General features: G+C 39.9%; 1 protein-coding gene across 1 annotated transcript; it reads left to right on the forward strand.

The window, feature by feature from the left end:
- Positions 1–10,180: 10,180 nt before the first annotated feature.
- LOC115056165 (rhombotin-1-like) lies at positions 10,181–19,535 on the forward strand. The gene is made up of 5 exons (XM_029522425.1): positions 10,181–10,572; positions 11,225–11,438; positions 14,150–14,275; positions 14,605–14,713; positions 18,864–19,535. Exons 1-4 carry the CDS (start codon positions 10,551–10,553, stop codon positions 14,708–14,710), a joined length of 468 nt encoding a protein of 155 aa, XP_029378285.1. The 5' UTR covers positions 10,181–10,550; the 3' UTR covers positions 14,711–14,713; positions 18,864–19,535.
- Positions 19,536–20,217: the final 682 nt, after the last annotated feature.

Consider the following 20,217-nt stretch of genomic DNA (forward strand, 5'->3'; position numbering starts at 1 on the left):
AGTTCCTTTTTTCGTCTCCACTTGTAAAGACTTCCTGCTCATGGGGCCTGACCTGTTACACAACTCATATTTTAGCGAAGAAGGAAAGTAAACAAGAAAAAGCAAAAATGTGCATTGGTGAAATTAGATACAGGTGAGTCACAAATGATAGCAAAACCAAGAGAGAGAGAAAGTGATGTGTTCGTGTTGTGGTGCAGGAGGGGAAGGTGTACGCACTGGTGACTTTAAACGTTGTGTTCACATAATGGCCTATATAAAATCATTTATAGTCAATGCTTTCCTCTGATTAATACAATTATTTCTCTAAAGGAGTCATTAATCATTAATAGAGTAAGTATGAAGTTTGCTCTCCAAAGAGAAAAGTTTATGCCTCCTCTGAGGCCGAGAGGTATTTACTCTATTTAACTAGGTTGGCAACATCTTGCAAAGGGGAACTGTCGTATAAAGACATTTTGTAAAAAAACCAAGACGTGCAAACACACAAAAAAAAACCCTGCATACAACACTATTTGTCGTGCTGAAAATATTTTAAAAAGGAGCTTTTCAGCAGTCAGTACTTACTGTTGTTCATCTCAATGACACTGATAGAAAAACAAACATGAAACAGTTTTTAAAAGGGCACAACTCCAAAAATGTAAGTAGTGTGATGAATGCTGTACAATGTAAAATAATGGAGTGGACCAAGAATGCAATGGGTTCAGATGGTGGCAAAAGGGTTCAGCCTACTTTATGCAATATCTCAGCGATCGCAGACAGATACATTTCTATACTGTGCCTAAAGTCAGCTCCTCCTCTTCATTAGGATGGTCTTCAAACAAAGTAAACATTGCTCACACTTTCAAAAAACAAAGCCTGAGCCCTTTTCAGGACCTTTACACCTAAAATCTCAACTTGACAACAATTCTTGTCATTTGGCATAACATATGCTTTACTGACACAAATGTGTACTCCATCAGGATTCTGACAACAGCGAATATTCTGCTGCTTCAGAAGCTGTCGAAAAAGTGGAGGGGCATGTTTTTGTTGAGCTCTGGCAGCACACTGATGATCACACCTCAGGTGGCTGAGGAAAGCTGAATCTCTGAGATCCCCCCTTTCCCACTAGACACACAAATTTACATACTTAAACACGTGGATTCTTACTTTTATTAGGCAGCTGTCCTGCATCTATTTTGGTTTTAAATGTTTTCCTGGTTTTTAGTTTTTACACTAATGGTCCCTGACATTATTAGAGAGATGCATTGCTCACAATTTCTCCTTTCAAAAAGTATATATATATAAACCTTTGCCACACAGGAAGTCATGCATTTTACATTTGCAGCAGCAGCAGCAGCAGCAGCAGCAGCAGTTTGCTTTGAATTGAAAAAAAAAACAAAAAACATTCACTGTGGTTGGCAGGAGCAGTCATAGCTACCATGGGTGAACAGAAAAATAAATGAAAAGCGCTCCACCTACAGAGACTGAAGAGGAAATCTGAGGAAAAAGACATCCCAGCGTCACCCACAGAGTTAAAGTGATGTAATTTTTAAAGAGAGCAGGATTGACATGCTGCTGACATCAGCACCTAATAACAAAAATGTCGGAGAAATACACATGAAATTTGTGCAAATGTGTGATCACTAAAATGTGATTTTATTGATTTAGACTCATTTCTCACTCCAGTTTTCTTTCAGGCTCAGGGTTTTGGTTTTTTTTTTTTTTTGAGAAATCAGGAGTGGAGATGGAAGGAAACACAGTCTACAAGCGTGGTCTTGTAGCTTCAGGTCAGTGATCTTATTTGGCCCCTGTGTGGAGGAAGAATTGGTTTTGGCTCGGCTGAGGACAACCATCTGAACTGAGGGGATTGGATGCTGCTGGGACACCATGAGAGCCAATCAGAAAGGCCATCGATCAGTTCCCCTTAATCTCACAGCTGGTGAGCACATCCCCATTCCAATCTAAAACTCGGCAGCTTAGTCAGACTGACAGGGGATTGGATAGCTTCCGAAGACTTGAACCTCCACAGAAATAGATCCACTTCAGAAAGGGAACAGTTTGTGCAACATCACAGGGCCCCTCAATCACTTTTCTCCATGTACGTCTGTGGTTGTGATCATAACTTCAAGACTAATAGACTTTAATTTCCATAAAAATTGATAAGTACAAATTACAAATCAGCCCGATAATAGCTTGTTTCCATTTTAAATAAAAGAAGGATACAGATACAGGGATGATTCTGATGGAAAAATATTTCCTCTATAATGGCTTTAGGTCAGTCTGAACACTTGCTTGTATGACTTGCTCAAGGGGCCATTTTTCACCATTTAAACATGCTGCATGAGTGAACACAATGATTGCTGCCTGGACTTATACCTATATATTCTACTTTATGAGTTTCTAAAGTGAGACCTTTTATATGCTATGAAAAACGTGATGCATCCTCTGGAAATAAAAAAAAAAATGGCTGAACTTAGTGTCAAGAGGCCTTTGATTAAAATTTTTTCATGAGTAACATCTGGGGCCTCTGGTTTTATGAAACACTGACAGAAGTTGAAGCGGCTCTTTAATTGAAGGCACTGCATTTTATCTGATGAATGTCTGTGGTCAGAAAATCCTGTTACACCAAAGAAAATATCCTGCTGCCTGAGCGCTAAACTGTGCCCATTAAATGTTGATATCTTCTTAAAATAATGTTGCCAAAATTAAGCCCCCCCGCTCTCATTTTCTTTTGGTTATCCGTAAGGTTCAGAGGGGGTGCTTAAGCAAATCCCAGCTAACATACCGGACGACGTTTGGGTATCCCCTACACAGGCAACCAATCTATCGCAGGGCCAACACACAGAGACACACAACTACAAACAATTTAGAGTCACCTTTGGACGATGGGAGGAAACCCATGCAGGCACGGGGAGAACATGCAAACTCCACACAGAAAGGCCCCAGGCCAGGGAATCAAACCCACCACCTTCGTGCTGTGAGTCAGTGCTAACCTATATGCCCCCGTGCTGCCCTGCCAAAATTAAAATAACAAATAAGGTGGATATGTTAAGGCAGTGGATGCCACAGCCATGTTCTCAGTTGCTCTGGTCAGCTGATGAATCAGAGCTTACACTGCAGTGAATGAGAAAAAAGAAGATTTAATTTCTCAGATGTTGCTGGCGTAGGAAAAGGAAAAATTGTATTTATGATTCTAAGCTAGAGTCGCTCCATCTTCCTTTAAAAAAGGACAACACACACTTCAGTGTTTTAATGGCCAACGGCCTTCTATTTAAAATGTCTTTTTTATCCCAGTTGTTTGTTTTTGTTTGTTTTACTTGTTTAATCTAATGGTAGTTTTTACTATTATTTTAACGTGAAATATATATCATTTTAATAATACAAAGTGTTGATATTCACAAGAAGCTAAATTTGTAGTTTTAACGTCTCTTCTCAGACTTCTCTAAGGATTTTAGGAATTATAACTTAGCTCAGATTTGTCTAAGCTAAGTTATTCGAAACAAATCAGCTCAGGTATACTGTGGTAGAGACACAGAGACACTTTGGGTAGTAAATTTATCGCTGTGACAACACAAAGTCCTGGTGGTCCAAGTTTAAAACACAGTTTGTGACTGAATGCGCTTTTCTCTGGACTTCAGAATATTTTAGAGACTTGGACAGCTACCTCTACAGGACAAAATACTTCTAAGCACCATTAATTAAATGTATAATCATTTTATTTAAATGGCATCTAATTGTTTGTGTGACAGCATTTTAATCGTTGTGTATACTATTTATAGTTACACATGCAACACACTAATATTCCACTGTAAACAGATATTAACAATCACTTAAGACTATAGCACCTATCTCAGACCTCCCTGTAGTCCTTGGTCCTCGCTTCAGTGCCTGATAGCTTTGGTTGTGGCCAACGTTGTTGAAAATGGCTGGACCACATTCAAACTTTTGTCAGAGCCCCATAATTATAATTTTAATTTCAGTTTCCTACTTCAAAAACGTCAAATAGAAAAATCTACTTGTCATCTCTTTAAAGGTTGTATGTATCTGTCAGTTTCAAAAGCCATGCTTGTTCATGGAACACAAATGCTGTTAATAAGCAGTGCAAAGTGGAGCGACAGCGTAAATCCAGCAGTCGCTTCTTAATCTTGTTGTCTCGCTAAACCCTAAAAGACTGTGACTGCAGCCATTTTATTGTTCACTTTTGAGCATTTTACCTTTTACCTTTTTGGAAATGCACACATTATCCACATAATTGGGAACTGTTGCTGAGGCAGAGGAGTTGTCATTTTACACCCTCATTTGGATAGATGTCACACAGAAGGTAGAGCGGGTCGTCCACTAATCGGAGGTTTGGTGGTTTTATTTCCATTTCTAGTCTATTGCATGTTGTTGGTAAATGGCTCTGACACACAGTGCCATCCAGAGTTTGAGACAAAAATGCACTGTATGTGTGTGTGTGGATGGATGAATGAATGTTGCTCGTTGTGTAAAGTGCTTTGAGTGGTCGATATGACTTAGACAAGCCCCATATGAGTGCTTTCCATTTACCACATGGAGGCTTCAGGGGTCTGACTCATTCAGGCACAGAAGGTGTGAAGAGCCATACCACATTACAATGTGTTTCAGTCCTGGAAAGGTTTGTGCTTGCGCAACTGTATTTAAAGTTTTCTTGCCAAGTTTTAGGCTGACAGATCAAAGACATCCCCTTCAAGTGCGGCAGGCTACATCTGCAGCAGAGGAACATTGCCCAAAAATGTCATGAAAGTGCCAAAGATGCTTTGCAAAATATGATCCATGAAAGGCCTATATAGTGCTGTATATGTGGCGGGTTTTTGAACTTCATGAAAAAAACTATGTACGGATTTAAACATGAGCTCCACAAGCTTCTTCAGTCCTCCATGACACCATTTAGAAGAATATTTATGCACAGACAAGTCATGATTTATAGGGTATTTGAAATGTGATTGATGTTGGTAATATCATCCAACCATTAAGTAATATCTTTATTGCTCCCTTTATCATCAAACACATAATTTACAACGTGAACAAAGAGACCAGTATTTATTGAAGTAAGGGATTAGGAAGTTTAACAGGTGTCTCTATTGGAGAGTCAGCTCCCATCAATCATGTCTCTCTTAGGATTTCAAAGAAACATCATCACAGCTCAAGCTTAACTTTACTTTCTTTCAGTTGAGCTCTTCATTTTTTAGAGCTGTGAAACAACACCTTCTGACCTGGATAATGATCAAAAACTGCAGAGGACTGTGTTTACTGTAGATGCACCACCCTTGCAGGCATGTCTTTGAGACATACTTGATAGCTGACTTTCCTCAGTTTAAAACAAAAACCCAACAAGTTACATCATACAATGTGGCTTTGAGACCAAGACAAACAGAACAATAACCAATAATGTAAGGCAGCAGTAACCTTCTGACAGCCGTCACACACATTCACACCTGAAAGCTTCTGTCTGTACAACTGCACAATCACAAACAAGTGCTCATCCCTGCTATGCAGCCACACTCAAAGATGGAGTGGATAGGCATATGCCTAAAGGAATAATGGAATAAATATTATGTACACCATCTCCTTCAGGAAAGCTTTATTCCACACATGAAATGGGATATAAGTATAACAAGTGAACAAAGACTGTTGATGGAAAATTTCAAGCCATGAAATTTCCTCTCCTCCATGCACCACCTCAACCTGCAACGCTGGTTTGAAAAGATGACGAAGGTTAAAAGAGTGGTAGTGTCGTGATGGTGGCACATTAATCTGTTTCCGACTTATAAATATTCTTACACCAACTCAGAAGAGCATGAGCGCCAAAAAAAATGTAGATGGTTCACGTGAAGGGTGGTGTTTAAAATGTTGAGTGTCAAGACTCTCTCTCTCTCTCTCTCTCTCCCACTCTAACCCAATCGGTCGAGGCAGATGCCCCCCCTCCCCCCTGAGCCTGGTTCTGCCCGAGGTTCCTGCTCATCGGGGGATCTGTTGGGTCTCTAAATCATTTTATAAAGAGTTTGGTCTAGACCTGCTCTATATGTATAGTGCCTTCATGTAACTTTGTTATGATTTGGCACTATACAAATAAATCCGATTTTTTTTAAGACTGCAGCAGTGAGCCCTTGTGTGGGCATTTATTGTGCAGCATCAGGACAAAGACACAGAAAAATACCTTATATACCTTCCCACTCTAATTGGTAGCTTTCATTCTCAGCCACTACCCACATTTACTGTACAAACATACATAATTATCTTGGACAAGTTATATCTGCAGATATATACATAACATAATCTTACCTCAAACAACAGTTTCAATCACACTTCAAAGTTACTGTACGCCTGACTAATTAATACATAATACACACAATATGATGTGTCCATGTGAGATGGAGCCATTTCCATCACGCTTCACATTGGCCATATGAGTCTATTGCTCAACATAATTAAACACAAATCAGATTTTCCCACCCAGTTTGAAGAAAACAACCTTCTCCTCAGTCGTCTGACCTGCGGGCACAAGTGCAGCTCTGTCACTGTCAGATAAGCTTACCTTGTTAAGCTCTTTGCTTGTAAAGCTTGTCTGAAAATGCAAATCGTAAGAGTAGCTTTATTTGATTTATGTTTGCTTTTCTTTCTATTCAGACTGAATGAATGTATGTGGATGTCACATTTTATCGCCACTCAGAAATTTCATTCCGTCAGTAAATTAAAAACAAATTTAATGGAACTAACTTGTTACAGGATGATGTTTTCATTTGGTTTGGTCAAGGTCCTTCTGATTTGATCTTTATCTAATTTTGCAAAGTACAATACTTCATATAATTGCAGAATTGTGAGATATCTTGCTTGCTGTCAATTAACTGACAAGAAAAATAAGGAAAGAAAATCTGATCTTGACAGTGACTGACCATGGGCACAAACACCAAACAACAGTCTCCAACTCCAGTTACTCAGTCGGTATGGAACTTCTGACAGCTCAGCTGTCACAGAAGAATTCTTGTCAAACATTAATAATATGTAAAGTAGAAAAAGTAAGGAGATTAGAATATCAAGAGTTTGCTGGATATGTCAAAATGAAATAGGAATACACACATATATTGTGGACAGGTAATTATTATTGTAACCATGACAAAGAAGATCCTCTCATGAGGAAATGCTTATTTTAACCCAAATCACCATCTTTTCCTTAAACACAGTCATTTTTGTGCCTAAACCAAACCAAACCCTGACCACTACTGTAATAACCATGGGCACAGATATAGATACACCAGACATACAGTCACTGTGTGAATTTTTGCAGCTATGACAGCTACACCTGCTGCTGCCACATCAGCATGCATCAGCATCAGTATGTCGACATGCTCACAATGTCACTGTTAGCACACAGATGTTCGGCAGTTTTTCCCATTTTCACCACGTTACTTAGCATGTTTTCATGCAAACATCTGCTGTTAATTAGACTTCTACACAAAGTAGAGCTGAGGCTCATGGGAGGTTTTTTGGCTCTGCATCTATGCATTGTTGTATCAATTTACTGGACAAGCCAAAATCTTGAGATTCATTCGAGAGCATGACTTTACATATAATGTGATGAGCATTCATGCATCAGGTGTGGAAATATGTTGTTGTGAGCTGAAGTAGTTTACTGACCACCAATGTTACGAAGAAGAAAATCAAAAAATGATGCAAATTTCATCCCACAGTCACGTCTAATGCATCTCACCGGGGACAGCAGTTCAAGTCTAACCGATACCCGACTATTTCAAAAATAGATGTTTGAAAATCATGGAAATTCAAAATGTGAATTATGGAAGTATAAGTTGGAAGTCAAAAAACACAGTTTTTCTTCTTCTGCTCTGACAAGAAACAGCTGGCTGTGGTTTCCTATGCAAAACCATACACAGCCAGCCACAAATGACTGCAGTTTTTGAGCATCGCCGCCTCCAAATTCAGCTGTAACTGTATGAAATGTGCTCCCAGTGACCCGGCCTTTCGTGGCATTATGTCTGACAAACAGCCCTTCTACAAAACATCTTCTAAATTTGTCCCTGCCCTTTTCACACTGAGGACATGACAGCAAGGCAAGCTGCAGCAGATGGCCAAAAAGGCTTCCTATTTTCACAGACTGCTAATTAGAGCCCTAACCACAGCTCACCTTTAATGTTGGCCACAGACTGCTTTTAGCACAATTAGTCTAATGGGGTCCGGGCCTGTGAATAGCCTGTAATGTTTAGCCCAGGCCAGCCGTTGCATTGGAGTTGATGTATGTCAAAATAGAGGACAAGAGGGGTCTAATGCATGACGGATCCATTTATCACTGGAGCCCATGGAGGACAAGACTGTAACCACGATTACCCAGAGAAACTATTTAATTAGATGCATTAATAATTGAACTAATTAGCTCCCATGTGTCTCACAAATGAAGAGGGAACCTGGAGCTTCACTTGCACCTCATCAGCTGATTAATTAGTCTGTTGATCGTTAGCTGTCTTGACGGTCTATATGCGATCAGATGAGAAGGCGGATAATGAGGGAATAGTCGGTCGATGGTGCTGGTTAATTAGTGTGACCTGATCCAGAGGCCATGTTAGAACTGTTGTTTATGCCACATTCTAATGAGGAAGATTTAAGGCCAGATGATCTATTTGGAGGCAGGCTACATAGTTGTTTATGGACTGAGGTCAGTGCTGGCCTTGAAAACCCCAAAGAAAATCACTAATATTCTTCAATAATCTATCCACAGGGACTAATAACGTCCCTGCGGTGCTCAATATTCATTTTAAATAATGACTTTACAGTCTTTTGTGTTGTTTTTATTCCTGATTCCTCAATATAGTGACATATAGTCTGGGAGTTAACGCTGCCTTTCAAGGGTATTTAGATTCCATCAATGTTATTGCTGTGATTCTTTTTGCTGCCTCACAGCGTGCGGTCCATTATACAGTATATTTACTGTATATAATTGTTGTTTCTGTACTCTTAGAACTGGTAGAGCGGTCTACAGCTGAGTTTACAGTGACCAATGACTCACTCTGTTGTATTTTTTCTTATGAACAAACAGCATGTAATCTCATTGAATATTCTGATTGGGTTCCAACAAGTTCCTGCAACGTGACAAAGCGGCATACTGAGTTTATAGTGACCTAGAGCTGCTTAGCAGTGCATCATTTCTCTTGCAATATCGTGTACAATCAGTAAATCAATAAAATAAAATTTGCAGCAACAGCATTCGTAAGTGAGGTTTCGCAGAATATTATTCAAATTAAATGGCAACCTCTTGACTACTGTCTTCACCAAAACCAGGATGATATGCAAACATTTTTTTTTTAGATTACTCATCATTTCATTTCACAATTTGTTATGGTGGCTCCTGCGTCCTTGGACATTACAATAATATACAAATTCGGTTTAAAAGCAGTGGCTGGGCTTTCATCTTCTGCATTTCTAAAGTATTCATATACATACTCTAGCAGCTCCAATACAAAGTCAAGCGTTGGGCCTATTGCATTAGCTTTGAAATGTCTTTATGACATATGTGTCAACGTCACAGAGACCTATGGGGAGTATGGTCTGCAGGGGATGTTATAGTGATATCACTACAGCATTCTCAGTGTCTTTTACTCTGCTGTAACTTGTTATGGGTATTGTGATATTATGCTCTATAATGTGCATTCTACGCCTGCTGGCTCAGCCATAGCTCAACACTGCTATTACTGTGTTGTATTTTATCTTATTTTGTATCCTTCAGCGCTATAATAACTGTGAAATATCGAGTGAGATGCGGCTACTTTATTTTCCTGGATGTGCTTGCTGCTATCCTTAATATAAATAGATGAATAAATAAAGATGGTTAGTTTTTGCAAAGCTTTGTGGAACATTGCAATGACAAATTCTGTCCTTATTAATATGGCTGATTACCATTTTGCAAAGCACAGGAGGTTTGTGTATTTATTTATAAACAGGGCGTGGATCACGTTCTCTCCCTCATCTAAGTTATTGTTACTTTTCCCTGAAAGCACACAGGCACACATGCAGTATGTGTGTCACACGCACGGAAAGGCGCTGCATCTGGCGCGCTGTAAAGCCGCAGCTTTGACTACAGGGCGCCCTGGAGATAATTGGTGTCCTTGGAGTTGAATAAGCTCATTCTAAAACACCTCAGGCCCGAGCTGTCCTGGTGTGTGACTGCCTATTGAATAATTGATTCAGAGAGGGAGGGGCGGTTACTATCAGATCTGGGCATAATGACTTTATATAATTAGCACGCAGCGTTGAAAAAACCATTTGACTGTGGGAGTTTTTTACGCGGAGCGGGAGGGGGAGCCGTGTTGGAGGCTCAGCCTGTGCAGCGGAGCTCATTCGAGGGGAGCAGCCGCAGCTTCTGCTCTGACGGTGTTGTTCGGAGGTGATACTGTTCGTCTCGGCTCGGAACTATGAGGAGCGGAGCTGGAGTTTGAGGAATTGATAGAGAGTGAAGCTGCTCAGCGCCGATCGCCGCTCACCGAGCTGCTGCCGTCCTGCAGGCTGTCCCCGCCGCCGCTCGAAGACTGCCGCCGCTTTCCACAAGGATGGTGTTGGACAAGGAGGAGAGTGAGTACAGAGATGACAGAATGACATCCAGTCAGCGGCCACTTTATCAGGCACAGCTGTGCTATCAGTGCAAAAGCAGCTGCTTTAATTATGTGTACATTGTTTGTGGTGGCTGCATTAACGACATTCCTTTTTAAAACACGAAGGACGCAAAATTACAAACACCTCTCAGTGTAAAGCAGCTCAGTGCCACACCACATCTAATGAGGACATTAATAAAAACATGTTTTAACAAAAATGGGTCATCACAAACACCACAAGCTGAATTTATGCTCAATTGCAATAGTTCATAAGAGTCAACCTAATAAAGTGACCACTGAACGTTTGCATGTTTCCATTTTCATCTATATTTCCAGAAAACAACTTTGTGTGACAAAACACATTACACTGATTATTAGCACAGATGCTTGAAAAGTTCTTTTTCTTATTGACTATCCTTAATGCCACATCACAGCTGATGACTGTTGCGACTCAAGTGTTTCTTGCTCTTGTTCTTTATCTTTTACACCAAATTAAGAAGATAATTTGTTTGATATTTTTCAGATGTGCACTGATTCATTTACTAATCTTACTGATGGATGTTTGGCATTTTCTCTCTCTTTCTCTGTTTGTTTTTGTCATGCTGTCTACGTGTTTGACCGTCTCCGTCCAGGTGTGTCTCTTGTGTCTCTCCAGTCTAGAGAGAAGCCAAGGGGCTGTGCTGGCTGCAACGGGAAGATCCGCGACCGTTTTATGCTGCAGGCGCTTGACAGGTACTGGCATGAGGACTGCCTGAAGTGCGCTTGCTGTGACTGCCACCTGGGCCGGATGGGCTCCACCCTCTACACCCGGGCCAACCTCATCCTGTGCCGCAGGGACTACCTGAGGTAACCCTAACCCATCTACGGGAGTGTTAGGAAGGTGTAGCAGATGACTGGATGCATCGTGCAGCTTCAAAACAAATGATCTCAGAGATTAAGCTCAGTGTTCGTAGTAACCAAACAATGGTGAGTTGGAATCTGTAAAAAGCTGAGAGGAGTTGCTGAAGCAGACTGCTGTGGCTGAGTGTCAACTGAAAAGAGAATAATCTTATAATGTAGATTATTGAAGAAGGTGTAGGAACACAGATATGAATTTCAGCCTGAGGGCTTCCATTGACTGTACTGATACATTTACAAACACAATAATACCACAACAACCACAACAACACAAAAATATAAAGCAACAGCTTTATCACTATATTTCCATTTAAGATAATTTAGTAAAAGTTTCCAGTCTTTTCTGTTGACATCCCTTTATGTGCCATATATTGAAAAATAAATAAATAAATAAATAAAAAATAAAACAGTAATAATAATAATTGAAAATAAGAGTTGCAAAAGCTGCAGTCAACAGGGAACTCACACAGTCCGGACTAAAACCATTTGTAGTGTACAGTAACAGTAAAAGCAGACTGTTGACCTTTCAGCACATTTCAGGTATTTGTTAAAGGACTTTAACAAAGCCACAACAGTGCAGCCGGTGGTTTATGACTCCTGGGCCTTCTCTGGTAAAGGTAACCTTTTTATTAAAGAGAAAGAAGCTAAAAAGACCATAAAGCATCTTAACAGAGACATAGTGGACATGCAATAATGCATCAAAATGCAGCAATTTGAGGCTGTAGGAGAAGAAGTTAAACCTTTTGGGACATAACTTGGCCGAGTTTCTTGCCAGCCATTAGAGGAAGAAGTTAATAGCTCTCGTACTTTCACAGATAGTCGTAGGTAGTTGGCACCAGCAGGTGGTTGGTTTAGTTTAACCTAAAAGACTGGAAGTAGGGGGACATTGGCTCTGTCTGTTGGTTGCGTCTTAGGGCTAGTAAGGGTTAGTAAGTTGCAGTTTTATAAGGGGTGATTACGTACGTGCTGGACAATGTCTTGGCAGGAGCCAGTAACTCCCTGCTCTTCGCTGGTTGTCGTCCAGCCAAGAAATAGATTGATCATAACAGCCCGATAAGACAACTTTTTTTTCTTCACTTCAGTGTTTGTACAAATGAAACAAACAGATTCTGTCCGATAATCAAGCTTGTTAAGTGTACTGAGCGGATTTTCCTCCCTTGGCAGGGTCAAAGTGGTGGTTTTTTTGTGCTAAGCTAAGCTAATAGCCTATTGGTTCCAGCACTATATTATTATAGTATTTCACAAAATATCAAACTGTTGCTTCAATTGCATTACACTAAGTCAAGGAGATACCAGCTGGAAGTGTGTACAATGCTTGTAATGTGTTTAACACTTAAAGCACTTCAAACCCTCCCTAAGAACCCTTCAGATAGAAATAACTGTTTGTCGGTTGTCTGAACAACCCTTCAGAGTTAGGTTATTCATCACCTGATCTTCTGCAGGTGTGATGCAATATGCAATTAACATATTGGGTAACTATGTTTTTGAACAGCTTTCCACCTCAACAATCAGACCGTGACCATGAATCTTGATGACACCACGTATATACAAACCTAGATCTGGCTCGTACAGCTCCTCTGGGAGTTATATACCCTTCATTTTCCTGCCTGAAATAACGGCGTCTGGTGTCAGGTCAGCAGGAGAACTCCTGATATCTCAGCCACATTGCTGAACTCATGTGTTAGTCTCATGTACAATCCAGCTGGATTTGGTTGGAGCTAAGTCTCTCATTAGCTGTGCTGCACTTAAGAGACCAAAACCCCTTTTGACAGTTAAATTGGCTAGATTGCCTCCTGTTTTCCTCATCATTGCGAGGGTGCAGACCAAAAGCCTTTGAAGAGCGGGATTAAAACCATGTGATTTCTTTTAATTGGACCATTAGTAGAGAATTAGCATTGAGCTTCGCAGCCTTGTTAAGGAGAAGGAAAAAAACCCACCAGGTGCCTGTTCAGGACTCAGGCTCGTTAGATCAGAACATTTTGTTAATGAGGACTCGCTTTTGTTCCCGTGTTGGTCACCCGTTTGATGACGTTTTTCACTTGTCATCCCAGGCTCTGGGACACACATGCTTGCAGCTTTACCTCCTTTTTTTGTCCAAGTGGTTTCTCCCAAGCCCCCTTTTCTATTTGGCCTCTAATGGAGTATGGAAATCAGCAGCGGCCACTTACCTTCATGTGTTTCAGGCTCTTTGGGAGCCGTTTGTTCGCTCCTTCTGAGGTGAATAAGGGGTGAAGTGATCTGCAGCTGGTCAGCACTGAGTCGCCAAATATGAAAAACAACACTGGGTTTGCTCTCAGGTAGTTTGAGGACAAAGTTCAAATGCTGTCACATAAATTCTTAGTTCCAGAAAAGTGTAATAAATTGACTCTCGAGTGCTTACTCAGAAAAATGTCCTCTGAGCAATAAACACTGATCTGGTTCTTAAGGTAAAGTCATCTCCTCATATGAATCGAGACTGATACAGTTGCTGATGTAGAACAATAGCGATCGCATTGTCCTAGCACAAGAAAACAATGTATTGTTACATCATGTAAACATTCATGCATGACCGATTTCCCTTCAAGGTTCTCTTCATTTGCTAGTTTTTCCTCCCCTGTGGCTGAATGTATCTAAGTACGTCCAGACTGGAGGCCTATATGTCGCCCTCTCTCCCTCTGCAGGCTCTTTGGGGTGACGGGGAACTGTGCAGCATGCAGTAAGATGATCCCTGCCTTTGAGATGGTGATGAGAGCCAGAGACAACGTCTACCATTTAGACTGCTTCGCCTGTCAGCTCTGCCGCCAGAGGTAAGATTAGGGAAGCAATTAGCCGGGGAGATCAAATTCAGTTGACTTATCATGGAGGTGTACTTGTGAGCTCACTGGTCATCATGAGCATTCACTGCAATCAGAATCTGATGAAATTCCCAGCACAGTGTAAAACCTCAAGGGGTTAATGACTTTGTATATGCCTTGGACAGTTAATCAAGCAGCAATCATGCAAGATGAATTTTTTGATTATCATAGCAGTGGAAGTGTCCCGAAAATATCCGTGAGATGCTCCTCAGGGACCATGATTCACTTTAGCTTTAGCACGAATCAAGACCCAGTTCTATCTTTTTCATCCTCCACTGCAGATTTTGCGTGGGAGACAAGTTTTTCCTCAAGAACAACATGATCCTGTGCCAGCTGGACTACGAAGGAGGCCATCTTAACGGCGGCGCGGAGAGGCAGCCTCAATAAGAGGTAATATTCCGATGACGATAAATAACAGTCCCAGACAGCTGCTCTGACAGTTTGAACTAAACCATGCACTGAGGTATCTGGAACTTGTACAAGTGGACTCAAGAGCTCATCCCAAGTATGACCATATGTAGACATGAGACTTCAGACCAGAGGGTGCTGACATTGGAGAATCCATGCCAAGATATGTTCCAGCAAAACATCTTCAAAAAACTGCATTGTGTGACATTTATTATGGATCCATGTACATATGTGCAGTTTTAGGGCAGTTTATGACAGTGGATTGAAGTCTGATGATTTAATTCATGTTGTGTGTCAGTATCTGAAGCTCACATTGAACAGGCTGAGAGCCAGATGTGTCTTCATTACAGCAATAAATTGAACCCTGTCCCTAAAAACCCCCTCACTGAATGTCTAATAATTTACTACTTAAGCCAAACTAGTTGTTGGCGTGGTTGCCAACTTTAAGAACTATGTGCCTTCAGGCTTTATTTAAAACATACCATAAAGCTACACCAGATACAACAAACTGGCATGTTTAAAGTTTCATTTTGACAAACCTATAAAGAATTATCATTGCTTCACCACAAAAGAAAAATCCTAATTTCTCTGTGCATGACACATACCGCAGTCAATATACATGTGAACAAAGTTAGATGAGATTTGGAGAATCAAACCTTTTGACTGGCCCTCTGCATCTTTACTTTTGTTCCTTTGTTGATTGATTATCCTCCATCATCTTTGCCAGTGATTCACTTCTGTTGGCTCCAGTGGGTGTCTCATACAAGGGTCTAGCTGGCAGATGCTTGTATACTCAAAGTAAATGAGATAAGTTCTGCATTGTTATGATCTCAGAGCGACGCTTGTTCAGAGTTTATTATGGTGACAGAGGTATTTAACACTTGAAGCTTTGGGGCTGATTTTAACATAATCACAGCTCAAAAGAATGAGCGTAAGCCATGATCAAATAAAGATAGAAACTTCAAATCAACCCCAGAACAACAGCCAATTGGTTTTAATCGTTTTACTTACAGTGCTTTTATCCATAAAGTAATAATAAAATTATAAAATTCTCATTCTTTTATGTTTTCTTGCTGTAGCACTTAGATCCTCTCCCAGCTGACTGTGGCTGAGGACAGGGCGGCTATTACAGGCCTGACAGACTCCCCACATTCACACCTTTGAGCAATCTAGAGATGTTAAGCTGCAGAATTCCCAACATTAACCCCACAGTGGTCCTCAGCTAGCGAGTGAGTTTGAACCTCTCAGCCTTCTTGCCGTGAGGGAAAGTGTTAACGGTGCACGTATTATTATTATTTTGCACGGTGGGATAGTTAAAAAAAAAACATCATTGCACATACTTTCTGTTCTCTGGTACTGAGAAAAGGCTGGATTTACATAGAAGAGCTGTAAATCATGAATGACAGAGAAGCTGTTGCCCTTCTCCCTGTAACATTTCATGAAAACATGTTCCTTTACCTGCCGGCTACATATTTACTGAATGCCAATCATGCCTCTTTCGCATCAACGAAACGAAATGGCTCACTTTTTGGGAGTGAGCTGTCTGTCCACAGGAAGCTGAGCTTGAAGCATCAAATATGTGATTTGACTGAAATCACATTTAAAACTGGTGAGACATGAGAAGCTATGGAGTTTCAAATGTCTCTCTAAAACAAAGGAGACAAATATAGCTTTTTCTTCTCTGAGTGTTTTGATTGGTGTGAGCAGTGGTCCACTGCAAGGGCAGACTGTTGGAGCAACACTGAAAGCAAGTGCAGCAAATACCACAGACACCACAGCTATGAAGGCTTCAAAGTTTGCTCCAGTTCAAAAACATTCCCCAAGGCCACTAACTACCCAACCTATCATTACAATACTAACTGTACAACTACACTTCATAAAATACACAACACAGTCGACTCTAGATGTGGTCGGTCTCTACTTTTGGTTTGTTTCAAGTTTTCCAGAGTTCATGTTGAAACAACTCAAAATTTGAAAAGGAAATCAACTTGTTTTTTCAAAACAGAACTCTTCGTACTCATGAGGACAGCATCAACACAAGAGAGTTAAGTCAATTTAACAGTTGACTGATTTGAGAAGTGAGTTGTTTTTAATATGTGCTGTCCGCTTTTCATTCGCTGTATATTTTGTTTGGAGCGTGTTAAAATGGGAGTCTGTTTTATAGATGTGGCTCCAACTCTGTAATTTTCATATAAAGGCTCCAGTGAAGGTCTTTTATATTCCAGATGTTGAAAATATTTATAACTGCCCTCTCAAGACCAAAATACCTCTGTTGATATTGGATTTTTAAAAATAGATTTATACAACTTCACATAAATTTGACCACTGTGTATCAATTTGTATTTTTCTTGGTTTTCATATATATATACACACACACACACACACACACACACACCTAATATGGCCTTTACACCACGTACTCACATCTGGTCAATCAGTTAAATGAAGAGAATAAAAATTACATTTTTGCCAGTACAATATCAGTGAAATTTTATTGGGAATGATTATTAATGGTAGGCTATTTATAGGAGAAGATAAAGAATTAAATTAGAACAGCACTTGGAGAGCATGAACCACCAAAACCAATATCAAGCTGTGTACACTGGACTTCAGAGAAAAAAAATTCAAATTCATAGAAAATTACCCAGATTTTCTACAAAACGTAATGGTTCCCTCAGCTACCTTCACTGCAAAATGGTTTTATCTAATCCTGCTGACAAACATATGTAGAAGAATCCATAACCTCTACATAACGTAAATAAATACATGAAATAATAAATATATAATAATAATCTTTCAATTTCAGGATATAGAATAATAGTTTGAATAACACATTTTACAGAAGTAATACTGAATTTATTTCTTGAAATAAGTGCATGTTGTTGTTTTTCAACTTCCCAGGTTGTTTGTTTATGATGCTTCAAAAAAATAAGAAGCACATAGGCACCTCAAAATTAGATTTATACTTCATAAAAGCTGCGCTACAGTGCATGAAGTGTGTAAAACTCAAGGGATTAAACTAAAGAGTTTAATTCCTCGGGGAGATTATAACAGTTTGGAAAATTAGGTTTGCCTTTTTGCAAATGTCAGTCTTGGCCTGTTTTTAAAAGATGCATCAGGCAAAAACATGCAACATTCATTTCAGTTCAATCCGCCTATAGGACAACATATCATTCAACCCTTCTGTGGATAGTGGTTAGAGTTACAGCAGACAGTGGCTAATTTCCAGGTGATCTCCTTTTGGTGAGAAGCCACTGATAGTTAAAACCCACAGACAGAAAGAAATGAGAGGCCACAAAGTAACAGCAACAAAGTAAAGCGTGCACAAGCTATGCTGGGCAACAGGAAACGACAAAGATACAGAAGCAATATTTTTCATTTGGTACAAGTTGCCATGCAAGTAACCCAAACCAACAAAACATAGCAAAGCGAGACTGAGCAGAATGGTTTAGGACACGTAAAGCAGCATACTCACGTATAAATCTAATGAAAATGCCCATAATGTTGATCTTGGTAAAATTGAATAATCAACACGTAAGTCACACTGCAGAGTTATAACTAATAAGATAGGATGCAAACAGCATGATGTAATTTCTCTGGTGGGGACTATTTCTACACATCGTTCTGGTCAGTACTTAAAGCAGCAGGATTGTGTGTGTGTTGGGGGACTGAATCAGAATAAACCAAAGTGTGTTGCAGGAACATGCCATCCAGTACAGTACTGTGGCTCACTCATATGTTTTTAACTATTCTGGAATAACAATAGAGCTCTGTGGATCAAAGAATACCATCAGACTTTAACTACAACAATGAGACTTTTATTACAGGACAGTACTTTACCGTTAGATTTATTTAGAATAATAAACCCCTGTAATTTAAATATATGACTCATTTTAGATTGTTGCACAGGAATTTTACTGTCCTTGTCTTTCACATTATTGTATTTGATTGAAATGGCCCGTGCCGCAAACATCAAGCATTTATGCACAACATATACCACAATTTATTGTAAGACAAATAGCATTTGTGTTAGTATACTATGATTAGTGGATGCTTATATCTTACTGTATGTTTTTATTGAAACTGTGAAACCACACTGAGCGAGCTGTTTTATATTTTCTTCTCTCTGCAGATGTTCCCAGATAGACTGCGAGCCAGTTGGACTGTGAAACTCACAGCAGCTTCTTGTTTCAGACTGAACCTTGTGTGGAAATAACATATTTCCAGCAGCCCTTGTTCGAACTCTCTATTCCAGAGCTGCACGCTAACTATCCTGAAACCTGTAGTTTCTGATCAGCCCGACCAGAGATCGACCAAGATGGAACAGTGAAACTTTGAGGAGGATATTTTCCAGAGCACTTAAATGTGGACTTTGTGGTTGTGCCCCGTTTTCTTTTTTTGGCATTCAACAAAAATAGAGTGAACTAATGTTTGGAAATAATTTGTAAAGTTAGTTTCACCAAACCTGAAATACTAGACGAATGGAGTGAAACCAATCAAGCCGCATAAAGCATCAACCAACTCATCCATCAGAGAAAAATACTAACTTCGGGGTGATTATCACATCCTTCTGGCAGTCACTAAACTGTCTTTTTGTGGTGAACCCCGCCCATCTGGCACGAGGAAGTCCCAAAACAAACTGAAACATGTTTGCAAATACTATTTGTTCAACTGAGGAGGATCAACTGTCTCTTCGCCTCTCGACTCTGAAGGCCTGAGCAGGATTTCAAACCCACCATAGCTTTGTTTCTTCTCTGATCTCAAGCTGTTTTCTCTCGACTGATTAAACTGAATTTTAATTTCAGTTTGTGTGCTGCTCATTATTTATGTACTGGGACGACCATAATTAGTGAGAGAGGGGCATGACACCAGAGGGAGGAAATCATTTAAAAATTCTCTGCCTTCAATACTAATTTGTCTGATGTGTTTTTCCACAAAAGAGGCTTCAATAAACTATTCACAAAAGCCCAACATTACATCTACCCCTCCCTACATCCTCTCATGTCAAGCACTCGAATGATCAGTTAGCATTTGTAACTGGAAGGAGACTGGCTGAGATGAAAGATCAGCCCGTTCATCAGCTCCATCGGCAGCTTCAGCTGGAAGACGAGGCCATTATACAGGATCACATAAATCGTTCTCCTGTGTTTGGATTTGATCCTTTTTTTCTGCTGCTATTTAACAAAATGTTAAAAGTTTTCACAGGTTGCTGTTGTATTTGACTCATTAATGAGTTATATTTTGTGGGTAGAAAGCAGAACAAACATGTGAACCAAAGGTTTATGTGAAGTATTTATCATCCCTGTGGAGAGGATGAGAAGCTGCAGGACGTGGTTAAGGGCAATTGCATTAAAAAAAAAAAAAAAGGCTGTAGAGGAAACATCTTAATGACTCCAAAACATTAATGTCTGTTACTGTGGCCTAAGGAATATCCAAAAATATTTGGCAAATGCAAAATATATTGTAATGTGTAATATATTGTGGGC

This window comes from Echeneis naucrates, chromosome 16 (assembly GCF_900963305.1).
Source record: "Echeneis naucrates chromosome 16, fEcheNa1.1, whole genome shotgun sequence".
Classification (NCBI taxonomy): Eukaryota; Metazoa; Chordata; class Actinopteri; order Carangiformes; family Echeneidae; genus Echeneis; species Echeneis naucrates.

Coding starts and splice junctions, on each gene's coding strand:
- LOC115056165 (XM_029522425.1), top strand. CDS start 10,551: ATGGTGTTGGACAAGGAGGAGA. Junction 11,439..14,149: donor TGCCGCAGGGACTACCTGAG/GTAACCCTAACC, acceptor CTCCCTCTGCAG/GCTCTTTGGGGTGACGGGGA. Junction 14,276..14,604: donor TGTCAGCTCTGCCGCCAGAG/GTAAGATTAGGG, acceptor CCTCCACTGCAG/ATTTTGCGTGGGAGACAAGT.